General features: G+C 40.6%; 1 protein-coding gene across 4 annotated transcripts in view; it reads left to right on the forward strand.

The window, feature by feature from the left end:
• Positions 1-15,847, forward strand: part of LOC109035168 (transmembrane protein 47) — a 32,138-nt gene that overhangs the window by 9,195 nt on the left and 7,096 nt on the right. For 2 of the 4 annotated variants that reach the window (XM_019048692.2, XM_019048693.2), the window contains 3 exons: positions 13,064-13,253; positions 14,290-14,439; positions 15,588-15,650. In XM_019048692.2, the coding sequence (XP_018904237.2) occupies positions 13,064-13,253; positions 14,290-14,439; positions 15,588-15,650 (403 nt within the window). Of the gene's footprint in view, positions 1-9,258; positions 9,573-11,004; positions 11,191-13,063; positions 13,254-14,289; positions 14,440-15,587; positions 15,651-15,847 lie in introns of those variants that run through there. The other 2 variants (XM_019048695.2, XM_072304360.1) reach the window with 2 other exon arrangements.

Consider the following 15,847-nt stretch of genomic DNA (forward strand, 5'->3'; position numbering starts at 1 on the left):
TCCAGACTCTTAAAAACATCGACAAGGAAAAGTACTCTTGAATCAATTAGAATCTAGCTTAAATCAAGAACCAAGCCTCTTAAATTAAGCGGATTTCGTTTTGATTCAAGCAAAAATCCGATTGAATCAAGAGTATTTTTTCTTGTCAGTGTTTTCAAGAGTCTGGACTCTAGATCCAATGTGTTTTTTTTTTTTTTTTTCCAGTGCGATGTAATTTTTTTTTTTCGGAAGTGTCAACATGGCGTCCACGGTGTCACCGCGATGTTCTCTCCGTGTCTCCGTGACATCAGCAATCAACACGCTCCATCGCGACGTTGCGAAGTAGCGGTCATCGGCGCAAGAAGCCCCCGAATGCGTCATAGGCCCCGATGGCAACGACCATTAGGTCAGCGAGTCACGGAGCCCGAAATCCTAATCGCCGCGCCGCGCGGGCTGGTAATTAGTCGCCGATGTCCGATGCGTGCCGCGTTTTTTAAGACGCGGTCGAGCACTCGAGCGGTGCGAATCGGGGGTCAAGATGGAGTTCAGAGTGCCCTCCAATGTTCGGGGCTTGTGGCCGGTGTGCTCCGCGCTCAAGGGCAGGTCCCGAAAAACCCAGAGGGGCCTCCGAATCTTGCACTCTGAGTTGGAGTGTTCCAGAGATGGTGCCTCGACTGTCCACTACTGCAGGTTGTGCGAATCAACCGAGGCCGAGAACGTCTGACCCGTAGCTTCGCGAATCACCTTCATTTCGATTTATAGGTCTGGATACACGATTCAATTCCGAACCAATGGAGGTGTTGCATGTGTGAGGGATTTGCGATTTGACCATTGATTCTCATGTAAAAGTTCGCGAGAAACACGATGGTGCCACTGGTTTTCTCTGAAATCAACTCCTAAGCTCAAAAAAAGCTCTCAAGTTGAGGCCAAAATGGAGGGGATATCCCACGCTATCCTGAGAGTCCACCTCTACATCAAGACAATCTCTCCATGCGAAGATAGGGAGCAAATATATCCGCAGGGTTACCGTGAGTTCAGTTTTAGAGTTCCCAAATAAAGTGACAACCCTGCTAATTTATTTGCTCCCTGTCTTTGCATGGAGGCTTGTTTTGATGTAGAGGTGGACTCTGAGGGTAGGGTGGGATATCCCCTCCATTTTGGCCTCAACTTGAGAGCTTTTTTTGAGCTTGGGAGTTGATTTCAGAGAAAACTAGTCGTACCATCGTGTTTCTCGCGAACTTTTTCATAAGAATCAATGGCAAAATCGCAAATTCCTCACACATGCAACATCTCCATTGCCGTTGAGTAGTTTTCCGTTTAGAAAATAGTGTATGACAGGAAGTCTGCGACGTCGCAAACCGAGTTATGTGATTGCCGACTTACACTGTTGGTTTCCCTCCCTATGCAGGAAGGTGCTCTTACGGAGAGCACAGAGATGTACAGAGATCCCTGATTGCAAAATCAAATCCAAATATTTATAGACACCATCTATACTATAAGCTCTCAAGCCTCCTAATTTTGCGAAACTGGTAACGCTTAGTTCCAGCGTTCTACCGGGCCGATTTTTATGATTTTTGCGGCTATCAACGGGCAATTGTCTCTAGATAAGCCAACTCTTTTCAGATTTTCAAAATATGGCCTAGGTTTTTTTATATTAAGTGGTAAAGTTGCGAATTCTCCCATTTAAACAATGTAAATTTATATTTTTTGTCATAGTTCGATTGAGCGTTCTACCGGGCCGATTTCTAAGTTTTTTGCGGTAATCGACGGGTAATTGGCCCTAGATGAGCCCGCTCTATTCAGATTTTGGAAATAGGACCCAGGTTTTTTTACAATCACGTTATAAAAGTGAGTGAATTTTCAGAATGCTCCGAGACTGCTACCGCTATGCGCGGGAGGATGCGCAGTGGTCGAGGAGGTTGCGCCGCAGTAGCTGTGTAGCCTGCGCATCAGCTCTACACTTATCTACACAAGATTCGCCCTATCTGCCTCAGGTAGAGCGGTGGCCGAGTCGTCAAAGACGTCGGAAGCGTTCACTTTAAACATGGTGTGGGTTCGATCCCCGTCTTCCGAAACTCTTAATTATTACCTGATTATCAATGTTCGTTGTTTTACTGCAACATTTCATCAAGTAGTCATTCCAAAACGCGTCCTTTAGACTTCAAAAAAATAATTTTGTTTCTTTATTCATCAAAACCAAAAATTATTTCATTCTAAAAGTAAAGTATACCTTATATCGTAATTTTTTAGGGGAAAAAATAAAACTAACACCGATAGGAGGGCAAAAATAGGGCCGCGAAGCGGCCCATTGATGGCGCGGAGCGCCTTCAGGGGGTTGGGCCGCGTAGCGGCCAGGGGGCGTAGCCCCCTAGTATTGATCTAATCAACGACGATTCGTCGTTTCGACCGTGGTTTAAAATAGCCGGCTTTTTTTCTCTCTCCAGCTCCTGGTGCGTTCATAGACTCCGAGCATCATTCGATCAGTAACGGCGGCAAAAGCTCGCAATCAGCGAGCAGCCACCGGTGGCGCCGGCGAGAAGAATCCCTGACCTTGGTTGCGCAAGCTCCGTCACGGTTATCATTTATCAGCCCGGCCGCAGCCTCCGCAGCCGAGCATATGAATGAGTGCATTCATAATAGTGCAATCAGTGCCATGTTCCACGCTGCAGCTTTCCAAGAATGTGCACACTCCGCGGTGACCCCGCTCAAGGCCGCCCGCACCCGCTGAAGGGGGGGGGGGGGGGGTGCGTTCAAAGTCGGGTTCACTCAACCCGAAATCGAGCAAAAACAATGCGGCTTGCATCTTAGTCATAGGCAAGCTGTTTTTGCGCACTTACTGTATAAAATACTTCGTGACTGCAGGCTGGTCCGGAGTTCAACCGCACTAAAAAGGAGGATGGTAAAATATGCTATAACTCTACTTGATTTTTTACACAGGCATACTACTTAGTGAAAATAACCAGTATCATAGGAATATTTATTAGAACTCTAGATTTGCTCCCTATCTTTACATGGAAAGTTTGTCTTGATGTAGAGTTGGACTCTCAGGATAGCGTGGGATGTCCCCTCCATTTTGGCATCAACTCGAGAGCTCTTTTTGAGCTTGGGGGTTGATTTCAAAGGAAACCAGTGGCACCATCGTGTTTCTCGTGAACTTTTACATTAGAACCAACAGTCAAATCGCAAATTCCTCACACATCCATCATCTCCATTACAGAGCGCCAGTGACGTCAGCGGCGACGAAACCGCCTCCGCGGTCGCTAGTGGTCGGTTTTAACTCATGAGCCCTGTTCACAACGCTCTTTAACCATACCCACGGCTCATGAGTCCCGCATTCAGTTGGTCCTTACTTCTGTTCGGTAGAATGTGAAATCTCGCTTTTCCATTTCCCCAACGGGAATCGCGCCCATTTTTACATTGTTTCTTATGCAGCTTCCTAGGGCACAGGCACACCCCATCTTTCGCACTCGTCTGTAAGGCAATTTAGCAAAATTACGTCCAATTCTTTTTTTTATTATTTATTTTCCTGGAAAAGTACTTTTTTTTTTTTTTTTTTTTTTTTTTTTTTTTTTTTTAGCGTGATCATTCCCCCGCAAAAGCATGTAAGTTCTTCAGTTTGAGTTTACCAGAAGGAGTGAAAAAAATTGACCGAGAAGTAGTTATGAATTTAACTAGTCTTAATTTTTATCTTTTAAAAATTCAACGTTGAAAAAACCTATTTTTACGAAGGAATAGTCGTTTAATTCTGTACTTTTTGAGTCGCATATGGAGGAATAAACCCTCAACCCCTCATTTCCTCGGCTCAAACTTAATGCATCTCAGTGCATCTCCGTCGAACTCGGTCCAGTTGAAGACCGAGAGTAATATTTTATTTGTTGTAGCGCGTGCAAAAATAGCTCAGTTTATTCTGAAACGTTCTCAAGACAACGAAATGACGAAGTTGTTTCGGGATCATAAAAAAAAAAAAAAAAAAAAAAAAAAAAAAAAAAACGTGTTTCTATCTTTTGCCGCGGTGTAAATTTACCGCCTTTAACTACACATGTATTACATACTATGCCGAATTCACTATTTACGACCTCAGGAAAAGATCATAATGATTATCAGGCTATACAGGGTGATCCGGGGCTGAACGGCCAGACTGAAAGAGCCAAAACACCCCAAACCCTCTCCTTCAATTGAGATTTCGAGTTTTTTTTAGATCATTTACGAATTCAGGGCATAAAAGTACAGGGGAGTACCAATTTTCGTGAGATTTGGTTCTCAACCGTTGCCAAAATTCAGGATGAACTTTGTCAAAAGAAAATTTCAAGGAATCTTAAAAAGTCAGGGAAATTGACGAAAATGTCAGACAAAAAGTGTCAAGTCACCTTTAGTTCCTTTCTACAATGGGTTTGACGTTTCGAACAATAAATTTTGCCTAAAAACTATTTCAAATCATGTCTTTTTAACCACCTGGCATATCCTGAATTGTCAGGGAATTTTCCCAAAATGTGACAGAAAAATCAGAGAAATAATGTCAGGGAATTGCATCTTCTAAATTCTGTGGAAACCTTCTCTTCTGCACTTAGGCGGAATATACTATTGTTGCGGGGAGGTCAGGAAAATGACACGGACCACATATAACTCTCGTATAAAATATAATAATCACAATAAAATCTTCCATCAACAAAACACTCTGAAAACTTACAATTCTAAAACTTGACTGGCCTCTCACGGGGGGACTGACCGGACCATCCGGGAATCTATTCCTCGCGACTGATCTCGCCCATGCGATCACCGAATCTTTTTATGCCAAAACGTGTGCACTTCCGCGACACTGAAGCTTCACGTTTAGACATAAACAAGCGTCAACTTCCGACGGACCAATCTCTATCGCTGGCCCTGGAACTCCGTGAATTCTCACGAAAAGCCATGACGCAAAGCACGCCTCATCTATGGAGCCGAATGTGGGGAACTCAAGCCTGTAAAGACTTAAGCGTTCCCACAACACTATCTGTAAGAGGGAGTCTCTAATTTCTTCAGGATTTATTAGACTTGTGAGGTTCTCTGAGATCGTGCCCCACTCCTCGGAATCTCCGCTTTTTGGCTTCAGGGAAGTTCTCGAGTCTCATCTGAAACTTAATCTCGCATCCTTTCAGTCGCGAAAAGCTTCCTTCATTTTCCCGAAAATCATCCCGGCGGTAGATCTCTGTCGATGGTAGTAGTTCGAGTCTACGCAAATTCATCGTCTCGTCTAGCACGAGGGAAATATTCTGCCGTGCTAAGGAAGAACGCCGAATGAACATTCGAGAGTTGCCAAATTTCCTTCGATAAAACGTTCATTTTTGAGGAAAGTTGTGAATATTTCTCCTTTAAATTTTCAGAATCTTTAGATAAAATTGCGAACTAAATATTCTGTAAAACGGGGAGGAAAATATTCATAAATTTACAGGAAAATTCGCGTTTTGTCGAGGGAAATTTGGCAACGCCTGAAGGTTCATACGGCGTTTTTCCTTAGCACGGCAGTATTTCAAGCTCGTCATTATCTGCGTCGGAATCCTAACTGTACCAACGTCGTATAACCGCTTTGTTCTAAATTAGGCCGCTTATCTTCGGAGAATCCAGCTCTGGATCAACGTCTATGTTTCCTCATTGCTTAATTGAAGTTTTGGCGCTCCCCCCGCCTCGCCTGCCTGCGTGATTCGGGCGAGTTTATAGATTTATTATTCTTCATTTGGACCGCGTTAAACAGAAAGGAACCAAGCCACATCAGCCATTGCCAAATTTAAATGGGCAATTCAATTTTTTACATGAAAACGGTTCTGCGGATTTTCGTGCAAATTTCAGTGAAAAATCTCCACAGTTTGAAGCAAATTCCTTCAAAGTTTCTAAGGAATCCGCACAAACGTTCTCTCGTAAAAAATTTAATTGCCCAGTTAAATTTGGCAATAGCTGATGTGGCTTGGTTCCTTTCTGTTAAACTCGGTCCATTTATGCGTCGCTTAGTAGATCGAGTCAAAGGGAGAGGTCGGACAAAATTTGGAAACTTTAAAAGCTTATAGCTCCAATCACACAAAACTTTAAGATTTTAAAAGTGGCTGTATTGGTCTCCTCGTGAAATCTTCTTCCAGAAACACCCCTTAAAATTTAAAATGTGACGATTTAAACATCAAAATTTGCAGTTTTAGTAAAAAATTTCATATCCGACCTCTTTGATCGGCTCGATCCACTGTGCGTCGTGCGAAAATTGGAGTCTCCGACCGGGTTGATTATTGAAATTGATAGACAAAGCTATAGAGAAAGGAGACTTATGGAACATGGAGCGATCCTAGCTCAGGGTTGCCGCGATCTTGAGAACAAAGAGCAACCAGAAAAAGTCAAGGAATTTGTGACGACCGGGAAAAGCCAGGGAAAGTCAGGGAATCTCTGACACATCTACCTACTAATTGCTCAAATGTCACTGATCCTCCAACAGTTTACCCTTCTGGTCATTTTAAGGCTTCTCACCTTTTAACCTGCCACTGGAATGCCTTTATCTATCACATGATCTTTAAACAGGGGAATTTTTTCCAAAGTTTACGGGAAAATAGCGTATTTTAAGAGAAAAAATGAACGTAGAAATTTTGCTCAAATGTCAAGGAAAGGCAGGGAATTAGAAAATGCTGGAGTCAGGGAACAATCAGGGAATTTGAAGGTTATAAAATTATGGCAACCCTGTCGTTGGAACGGGTGGTCGTTGTAGACTAAGGGGGGAATGATCGATGGACTATAACTGCAGGGTCTTTAGTGGGTTGCCGTTAGTCAGTCTATTACTTACCTATTTGCTCATTCCAACCACTTGCTTCCACCAATAGGATCGCCTAATTTTTAGTTTTTCTTATTTGTCTATCGCTTTGTCTATCAATTTCAACGATCAGTCGGCAGACGGAAGAACGTATAACTTCATTTCAAAGTTGCAACATTGACACTCGCCAATTTTGTTTTTACCAAGGAACCATCGGACATTTTTTACTGAAAATGTGACCAATTTTTATTTTGATCACACGCATAAATCGGACACTTTTGGACAAGAACTGCACAGTCATATTTTTGTAAAAAACTGAATCTTTCGAGTCAATTTCGCAACCTTGCTACGTCTCCTCGCAAGGGGAAACGACGAAGGAATGAAGGCGCACAGCTTTCTTTTTTAATGGCAACGGTTGGATACAACTATTCGTGCTCGATGGACGTCCATGTTGCATATCCAAATAATTGAAGGCGATTCGGGTTTTCTTGCGCTTGCGAATGCCGCGGCAGCGACTCGCATCGTTTCGAAGTATGCTACCCCTGACTTGAAACATCGGAAAGAATCATGCGAAAGAATGAAGGGGAAGTGGCTTAACATAAATTTTATTGTTTTTAGCGTAGCATCAACTTGTTTTAAAAAATTGTCAGGAATTGATCGTCAGAAAAAGTGCCTTCGTATTTGCGAGTAGGCAGAAAGGACCGCACAGTGATCTCCTTTGTTTTGGTCTGCATTACATGCGACGAGGTAGCCTCCGAGGGCATTCGCTGATCTTACGTTTTCAGTTTAGTCTGAAATTCACTTTCAACTTTATTAAATTGATTCTAAATTGAGGTCCCAATAAATCACTGAACAAGACCTAAGCCAATCAGTTTATCACACGCGACCTTTTGAAGTGCCTGCGCAATGAAGGGAACAAAAATCAAAATATTCCGTAATCAACTCTGCAAAATTCACTCTTCAGTGTTTGTTACCTCACCCGCTCGACAAATTAATCGAATTTCACTAAAATCAAAACCCATTCTGTTAATTTCAACATGTTTCACGATTGCTCGTGTTTTATTTGTTTTAACAGAAAACTATGCAACACTCTGACCTGCTTTTTGGCGAGTATGTTCATTATAATCCAAGTAAAATTTACAGGAGCACTAGAAAAAAAACACATTGGATCTAGAGTTCAGATTCTTGAAAACATTGACAAGAAAAAATACTCTTGATTCAATCAGATTTAAGCTTAAATCAAAAGGAAATCCGCTCAAACTAAGAGGCTTGGTTCTTGATTTAAGCTTAAATCTGATTGAATCAAGAGTATTTTTTCTTGTCGATTTTTTAAGAGGCTGGACTCCAGATCCAATGTGTTTATTTTCCAGTGAGGTTCAAAGGTGGTATATTTTCTAGTTTTTTTTTTAAAAAAATGTACGAATAAATGAGTACCTAAATAATAATAAAACTCGAGAGACAACCCCAATACATTTTGATTGAATCCGCACTTTTATCATCCCTCGAAAATTCTCTGTCAAGCCCGTATTTTGCGTCGATGGAAATGTAAGGATCCTCCACCCGCTTAAAAACCTCGCATTTTTTTCGTTTACTCCGTAATCGGCCCATAAAAATCATCTTTCAATACACTCGGAATGATTTTGATTGGACCCCCACTATTAACATCCCCGAAAATTTCTTGTCCAGCTAATGTTTTCTGCGTCGATGGAAATTGTCAGGATCTTTAATGTGGCTGTGTTATCCGCTTAAGAACCTCGCATTTTTTTCGTTCACACCGTAATCGGCCAAAAAAAATCATATCTTGATACACTCACTCAGATTGATCTTAACTGAATCAACATCCCTCGAAATGCTCTCGTCCAGCTAATGTTTTTTTGTGTCGATGATGGAAGTATAAGGACCCCTTATTTGCTTGAAAACTTCGCATTAGTTTCGTTCACTCCTCATCTTTTCTGTTCACTCCATTATTGGCTCCCGAAAAAATCATCCGATCACCAACCTCTCGCCAACCTGTCTCAGCGACCTTAAACTCGGACCCCCCCCCCCCCCCCTCCCACCGAAGGCAGAATCGAGATCAGGAACTGTATCAATCCCGTCAGCGGGGCGATTATTGAAATGTCATCGACTCTATGTCGCCGCTTACGACAAGACATAGCCCTATCTTAACCGTGCAATATATCGCAATTCGATGTCTTATCGGGCTGGTTTAAATTTCAATGATCGGCCCGCTGGTTTCCGAACTTCACCGTCTCCGACAGGGCTCTTTCACAACACGCAGGTGGCGCCACCTTCCTCCAGAGCGCGGGAAAGCCGAAACCACCCCCTCCCGCCTCTCCGCCGCGCCGGGTCGCCCTCGCGACGTGCAGGGGCGCTTTTGGGGGCGCGAGCCGTCCTCGTCGTTGCGCCGCGGAGCTTGCGCCCCACCCTCCCCCTCCCCCGCGACCCTCCGGGGGGGGGGGGGGGGGGGGGGTGCGCGAAGGAGCTGGAACGGCCGCGCGGCGCCTCTCCAGCACGCATTGATCACCCGTCACTGGCCCATTTGGCAATTGGCACTGCGGAGCCTTCGCGATTGTTTATGTTCGGCCGTTCCGCCTATCCGTTATATGTATACATATAAATATATATATTCCCCGTCGTCGTTATATATGTATATGATATGATTCTCGGTTGTTTGGGTTTGGTTTTTCGGCCCGTCATGAAACGCCGTAAGAGTTTCTTCCCTCGGTAACGTTGTTATCCTTCAGAGTGAGTGCGCGCCTCAGCCCGTGAAGTGATCCGTTTTCGCTCTCGGATAAGTGTGTCGTGGTGTTCGGGATTAAGTTTTCCTTCGGTATTTTTCCCCGATTTTTTTTTTTTTTTACTCACTCAGAATGTAAAATTTGCCACATAAGTAGTGGCGGTAATTTGGCGAGAAATTCAGTGTGAATACTTGACAGTAGTGTCTCATTGGGGCTGTATTTTTACGGGGTCGCTCTGGGTGAGGGTCTACAAGGCACCCGATCTGCGTATGTCAGTGGGTTTTCAGGACGTAATTTTTGGCATGAGTTTCCCGGGATATTTTGGTAGGACCACCTGACGGGGTCGAATTTTGATAGGGTAGTTTCTGTGAGGATCTGAATGGCACGACCTAACCTAAGCCGAAAATATGTGTCGAAGTGTTCAGTCGAAGATTCCCTGTTTTCTCGTCGTGGTAGGCCAAAAAATTTTGGAGCATTAGTTTGAGATTCTTTAGAGTGTGATTCTTGCTTCCATGTGGTGCGAAATCCGTAGAATAACTGGGATGGACCTCCCCGTGGGATTGAATTTTGGTGGGGTGGTTTTGTGACAAGGTCGGAGGGGCGCAATTTAACCTGTCTTAAGCATGTGTTGAAATGCCCGTTTGAGATTTTGATAGTGTTTATTTTTTTTCTTGAAGTGGTGCGAGTTTTAGAGGGCATTCAGGAAAGACTTTTTGGGTGGTTCGAACTAGGATGTGTAGTTTTGTGTGAGGATGAGGGGCTGAAGGGACCTAACCTCTTTCACGAACAGGGATCGACCACTTCAGGTCAGCAGGGTTTCAGGGAAGGACAAGGTCTAGATTTGTCATTCAGTTCAAGATCTTTCGTCACCCCTGTTTTGTTCTTGTTTTTTTTCGTGGTAGATAGTTGAGCCTTCGTAGCATAGCGTCCGTCGGAATTTTGGAAGTTCATGAGGTTTATTAAGCCCAGCCCTTATCTCTTGTTCTAAAAAATAAAGGAATCATGAATAGAATACTGGGGGAAGTCTGCCTGGTCAGCCGGGAATTTTATTCCTATTGAAATTAACAGCCTTGTCAATTAGTGAAACTGAATGAAACATTGGTGAATCGAGATTTTTCTCCGTCCATTGTTTTTTTATTATTACTATTAGCAAAGGTCCAAGGGACATGACTTCACCTGTGTTAAAAGAAAATGTGTCAAATTATGGGTTTGATGGTTTTGTATTGCGTTGCACTTTTGTTGCCCTTCTTTTTTTCTTATCATCACTGCTCAGACCACAACCCTTTGAAATTAGCAACCTTAGTCGCAAACTTTCGCAATAGGTGGCAAAGATTTGGAATAATTTTGAAATCAGGAATTAGCAGTCAAGAATCAGGAAAAATCTATATTTCATCAGGATCTCGCAAAATGAAAAAAAGTAGACATCTCGCAAAATGAAAAAAAAGTAGACACCCTGTTTCAGGGTTTCATTTCTATCGGGGTGTAAATACAATTTAATGTAACATTTAATCGTTTCATTTTCAGTGAAAACCCAGTATTTTGGCCTGTGAATGCTTCTCGGTGATTGGCTGATCTAACAAACATTTTAACGTGTGCCGAAACTAATCTCCTAATAATCAGATTTAAATTCGATTAACCACAGATTTTTGTATTATGTTGAGTTGAAGTAAATTTTCCGCAATGGCCGAATCTCCAAATCAAATTGCTCAGGTAACCAGTGTGTTCGTGTTATATTCCGTTCGATTTTGTAATATTCCTTGTATCGTTCGAGTTAATTTTCATTTAGGTATTTTTTATTTGTATCCTGCTGAAATAGAACGGCTTCAGTTTTGTGTATTCCGTAGCTTGATGCTTTATTAAGTTCTGTAACAGTGTGCGTTTTTTTTTATTTTTTTTCTTTTCCAGCATGTCTTGTTCTTTTTATCACATCGATGCAACTAAAGGCCAGAAACCACGTATCTCCATCAAGAAGTTTCAAAATTTCCGCTGCTTTTTGATTTTTCGGAAAAAGAAGTCGATCATTTGATAGCTTAAAAATGGAGGATATTCTGCTCCAAGATAAAAAAAAAAATCAAATATGTTTTCAAGAAATTACGTTGACTTCTTTTACAAAAAAAAAAAAAAAAATGGCAGGAAGTCTGAAATATTGCAAACGGAAATACGTGTTTTGCTTTTTGACCATCGATATTTCTCCCTAAGACTAACTGGACTACATTTTACAATTTGGAACTATAAATTATAGCCCGGTTTAAAAACAACGTATGTGTCATTAGTTTCCCTATGCTCATAAGTTTTTTTTCCAGAAGAGCCAGAATTTATAGTTCCAAATTGCAAAATGCAGTCCAATTTTAATATTCTTCTTGTTGCCTGAAACAGTATCACCCTTAATACCGAGGGTGTTCATTAGCTTAAATGCAGTATAGTTAGCTGTTAACGAGAAAAAAACACTTTAAAATGAGGCCCAAACTGTATGTAACAAAGTGGTAAGATATAGTCCACACTATTTCCTGAGGAAAGGAAGGCTAAGAAGTTAAGAAATTTCAATTAGAGAAAAAAATGTTTGAGCTCTGTTGTGCATTATTACAAGATTGAGTGTTCAGCTCAGGCAGTTCTACCATGCTAAGGAAAAACACCGTATGAACATTCGAGAGTTGCCAAATCGCCCCGGATAAAACATGTATATTTGAGAAAGAATATGCGTATTTATCCCTGAAATTTTAAGACATTTTAGACAAAATTGCCAACAAAATTGTCTGAAAAAATTGAAGAAAAACATTCACAATTTTTGCAGTAAATTAGGTTTTTATTGAAAGAAATGTGACAACGTCTAAAGGTTCATACGGCGTTTTTCCTTAGCACGACAGAGTTGCATTGTAATATCAACACTCTCCCGAGTTCAGTCTTTTCAAAAATTTCAAATATAGGCAAACATTTTTTCACCAACATGAAGTCACTTTAAGTCTCCAATGTTACTTTTAACGTCTTATCCGTTTTTTGGTTTATCTTCACTTTTTAATTTACTCTCTCGTCTCTCCTTTTTCGAAGTTTCTTTACATGGTTTTTACTTTTTTTAATTGATGTTTCTTTTTCTCTCTATCTTTTCTTTTAATAAAATTTTAGATTGCATTTTGCGTAACCATCAATTTTACTTCACCAATAAATAATTTACTCAAGAACAAAATCAGCCTCACATGTCTTTCATCTTATAAATATTGATGTAACTTTTTTTAATTTTTTGTGGAGAAGTTAAAAATGTCCAACTTTTCGTGAATGGCAAACTGAGATGGATAACTACTCAACCTTTCTCATAACTTGAATTTCCCAAACGGTTTAGAGGTGTTTTTGAAAGGGTACCAGTGTAGAAAATGTTTCATAAATTATTAAGTGGGCATCATGATTTTAAGTTTACTTCCGCTTTAAATGTTCAATTTGAGGAAACCAAAAAAGAGGTCATAACTTATGAAATTAAGTGAATAAAAAAATTTCTAAATTGTAACAACTTCTTTATATCATAGTAATCTCAATCGTCTCTCTCTCGAACCTCTCACCCAACTGTCAATTAATTTCCAGTTTCTGTTTACAGGTGATAGCATTCATATGTGGCCTGATTGTCATAATATTGATGCTAATGGCTCTGATGTCAACCGACTGGCTCATGGCTGCAGGGTGGCGACAAGGCCTATTTTCACATTGCGTTATGGAAAACGCACCCACACCTCTCCCATTCAATGTACAGGATGTCGGACCGGGGTGTTTTGCAGCTAGGGATGTAGGTAAGTAATGGTGACCTATATTTTTGAAGATGGGTTGTCAATCAATTTAAACTCAAAATCAGGCTCTACTGTTTACTGGCAGACAACTGTCTCAAAGATTTGCTATCCTATGACCAGATGTAATGTCAACTTACAGGGTTGCCACAGTCAGGGAATACCCGAAAATGTCAGGGAATTTAAAAAGTCAGGGAAAACCGGAAAATGTCAGGGAAAATGACGAAAATGTCAGGGAATATGACGAAAATGTCAGGGCATATTTGTCAAATCACCTTTATTTGCTTCATAGAATGGGTTTGGGGTTTCGAACAACAAATTTTGCCTGAAAACTATTTTCAATTATGTCCTCTTAACTACTTGTCATATCTTCTATTGTCAAGGAATTTCACCAAAATTTGTCAGGGAAAAGCGGGAAATGTCAGGGAAGTTCTTTTTCTAACTTCTGTGGCAATCTTGGAGAATTCAAGCTGAGAAAGACTGTTCATGGAATAATGAGCCTAGCTCCAAAAGAAATAAGGACTGTAATTTCTGCGAAGTTGAATTGGGAATTTGGTCTATGAGTTGTTGATAAAGTTACTTTCTTGTATTCAGAAGAATAACGTGCAACTCATGTAGCTCACTTTAAGGCGTTAAATTACAGTTAATCCTAGGAGTTTTGAGCTCCCAAGCTTGCTCATCAAAAACGTAAAAGTCCTCCTCTTTTACAAAATGATATTTTTTGAACTGGAAACTTCAAATCATAGTAGCTTTGATTTGGTTTAACGCTTTTGAGCATTTCTTGAGTCAAAGTTCTTGTAAAATAATGCTTTATCCGATAGTGTCAGTGACCAAATTTTTAATTTCTTTGCACCCCACCCCATATTATGAGAAAGTTAATAGTTTCTGTCTCCCACCAGTTTTCTATCTCTTTTCTCTCAGACCTTTAGCTGACCTTGGATACAGATCAACAGTCAATTTGACAGAATGGAAGGCTGTTAGTGTCGATGTTTTAGGTGAAAAAAAACATAATTGCAACTGAAGTTTGTTTCGAACGTTTCAGGTTACATAAAAGTTGCCGCTGCCCTATGCATTGCGACATTAGTGACTGATATTGTCGCGACACTGCTGACAGGACTTGGCCTGCGATCTAGTGATTACCGCACAAAATATAAGTTCTATAGGATCGCTGTTTATGTCATGTGTATTGCATGTGAGTATTAATGCCATGTGATATTTTCTATTTGTTATTAGCGGTCTTTGAGTCTCTGAAAGATCTTAGTTGTTTGTGCTCCATAATTACTTCTGAGACATTCAGAGGAGTCTCTGAAACTAATGCTTTACAATTGCAAACTAGTGTTGCGCCAAACAGCATGACTGTCATAGGGGGAAATTTGTGCTCTGATGAGTTTTCTCTTGATGAATATCCGTTTAATATTGAACTTTAACGCACATTGGCAAAGCCACCAACACTTGAGTCTCTGAAAGATTTTAAGATTCTAAACAAGTTGTGACTTTTTTTCATGGGTCTGGTAGTTGCATTTCTGAGCAAGGAGTACTTCAACTCGTTTGGGTTTTAGCCTCTTTTGGTTAATTCTTATGCTTTTCGTGCCCAAAAGCTTTAAATGCTTTCAAAACCCAGGAAAAGCTTCTTAAAGTTAAAATAACGACTTAATTCAAGAAAAGGCTGCTACAAACTGCAAAAGTTCCAGAACAATAAAGTAATAAAAAAAAGGGGAAGTTTCAAGAGTGGTACAAACTCATTTTCCACCCAAAAAGAATGAATAAATGAGTACTGTTTCGCTGTTTATTTTTCCCTTAATTTTTGTCTTTGAACTTTAGTATTTTGCAGAAGCCTGTTTGTACATTAAGTTGTCATTTTACTTTGTTTTTGTTTGATTAAGTTGTTCTTCAGTTTGAAAGTTAATAATGCCTGTTGTCATTAAGTAACGCCCACAATGTATCATGAAAAGAATTTCCAACATTATTTAGAAGGTCAAGGCTCCTATTTGTAATGAGAGGAAACAGTGTTAGAAAGTGATACGGGGAAACCATGAGTAGAATTCCTAGTTCGATCATAGCTGATCAAAATAATTCAACATTTTATAAATCATCTCTACTACTCTAGGGCCTCTCAAATTTCTTCAAAATATTCCTCTCATTTAAAGTACAATTTTAACGTTTGAAGGTGAATCTAAGCATAGAAGATAAGCAGGTCACCTGCCAACAATGGAGAGCGCCCTATTTACAGCAGCTTTTTAGTACAAATTCTCCACTGAATCTGTCCAAAATGGCCATCTTGAAAACTTTGGCTTGTCTTGAAAGACGATCTGACTTTTTTCTTTATCTTATCTGTTTCAGTATTATCTCTTCTTGTTGCTCTTGTCATATATCCTGTGTATTTCGCCTCAGAACAAACCGCAGGTAAGATAGTTTTTTTTATTCCTTCAAATTAATTGCTCCCTAGTAAGCATAGTTCTGGCCTAAGGTGGGAAAAGTCAGAAAACGTGGAAAATTTGAAAATTTTGATTCAGGAAGAAGCAAAATTAGTCAATGGAAAGTCAGGGAACGGAAAAATACAGACATCATTAATGAAAAACGAGTCAGTAGCGCTGGTCAGT

The sequence above is a fragment of the Bemisia tabaci genome, chromosome 9 (genome assembly GCF_918797505.1).
Source record: "Bemisia tabaci chromosome 9, PGI_BMITA_v3".
Taxonomy (NCBI): domain Eukaryota; kingdom Metazoa; phylum Arthropoda; class Insecta; order Hemiptera; family Aleyrodidae; genus Bemisia; species Bemisia tabaci.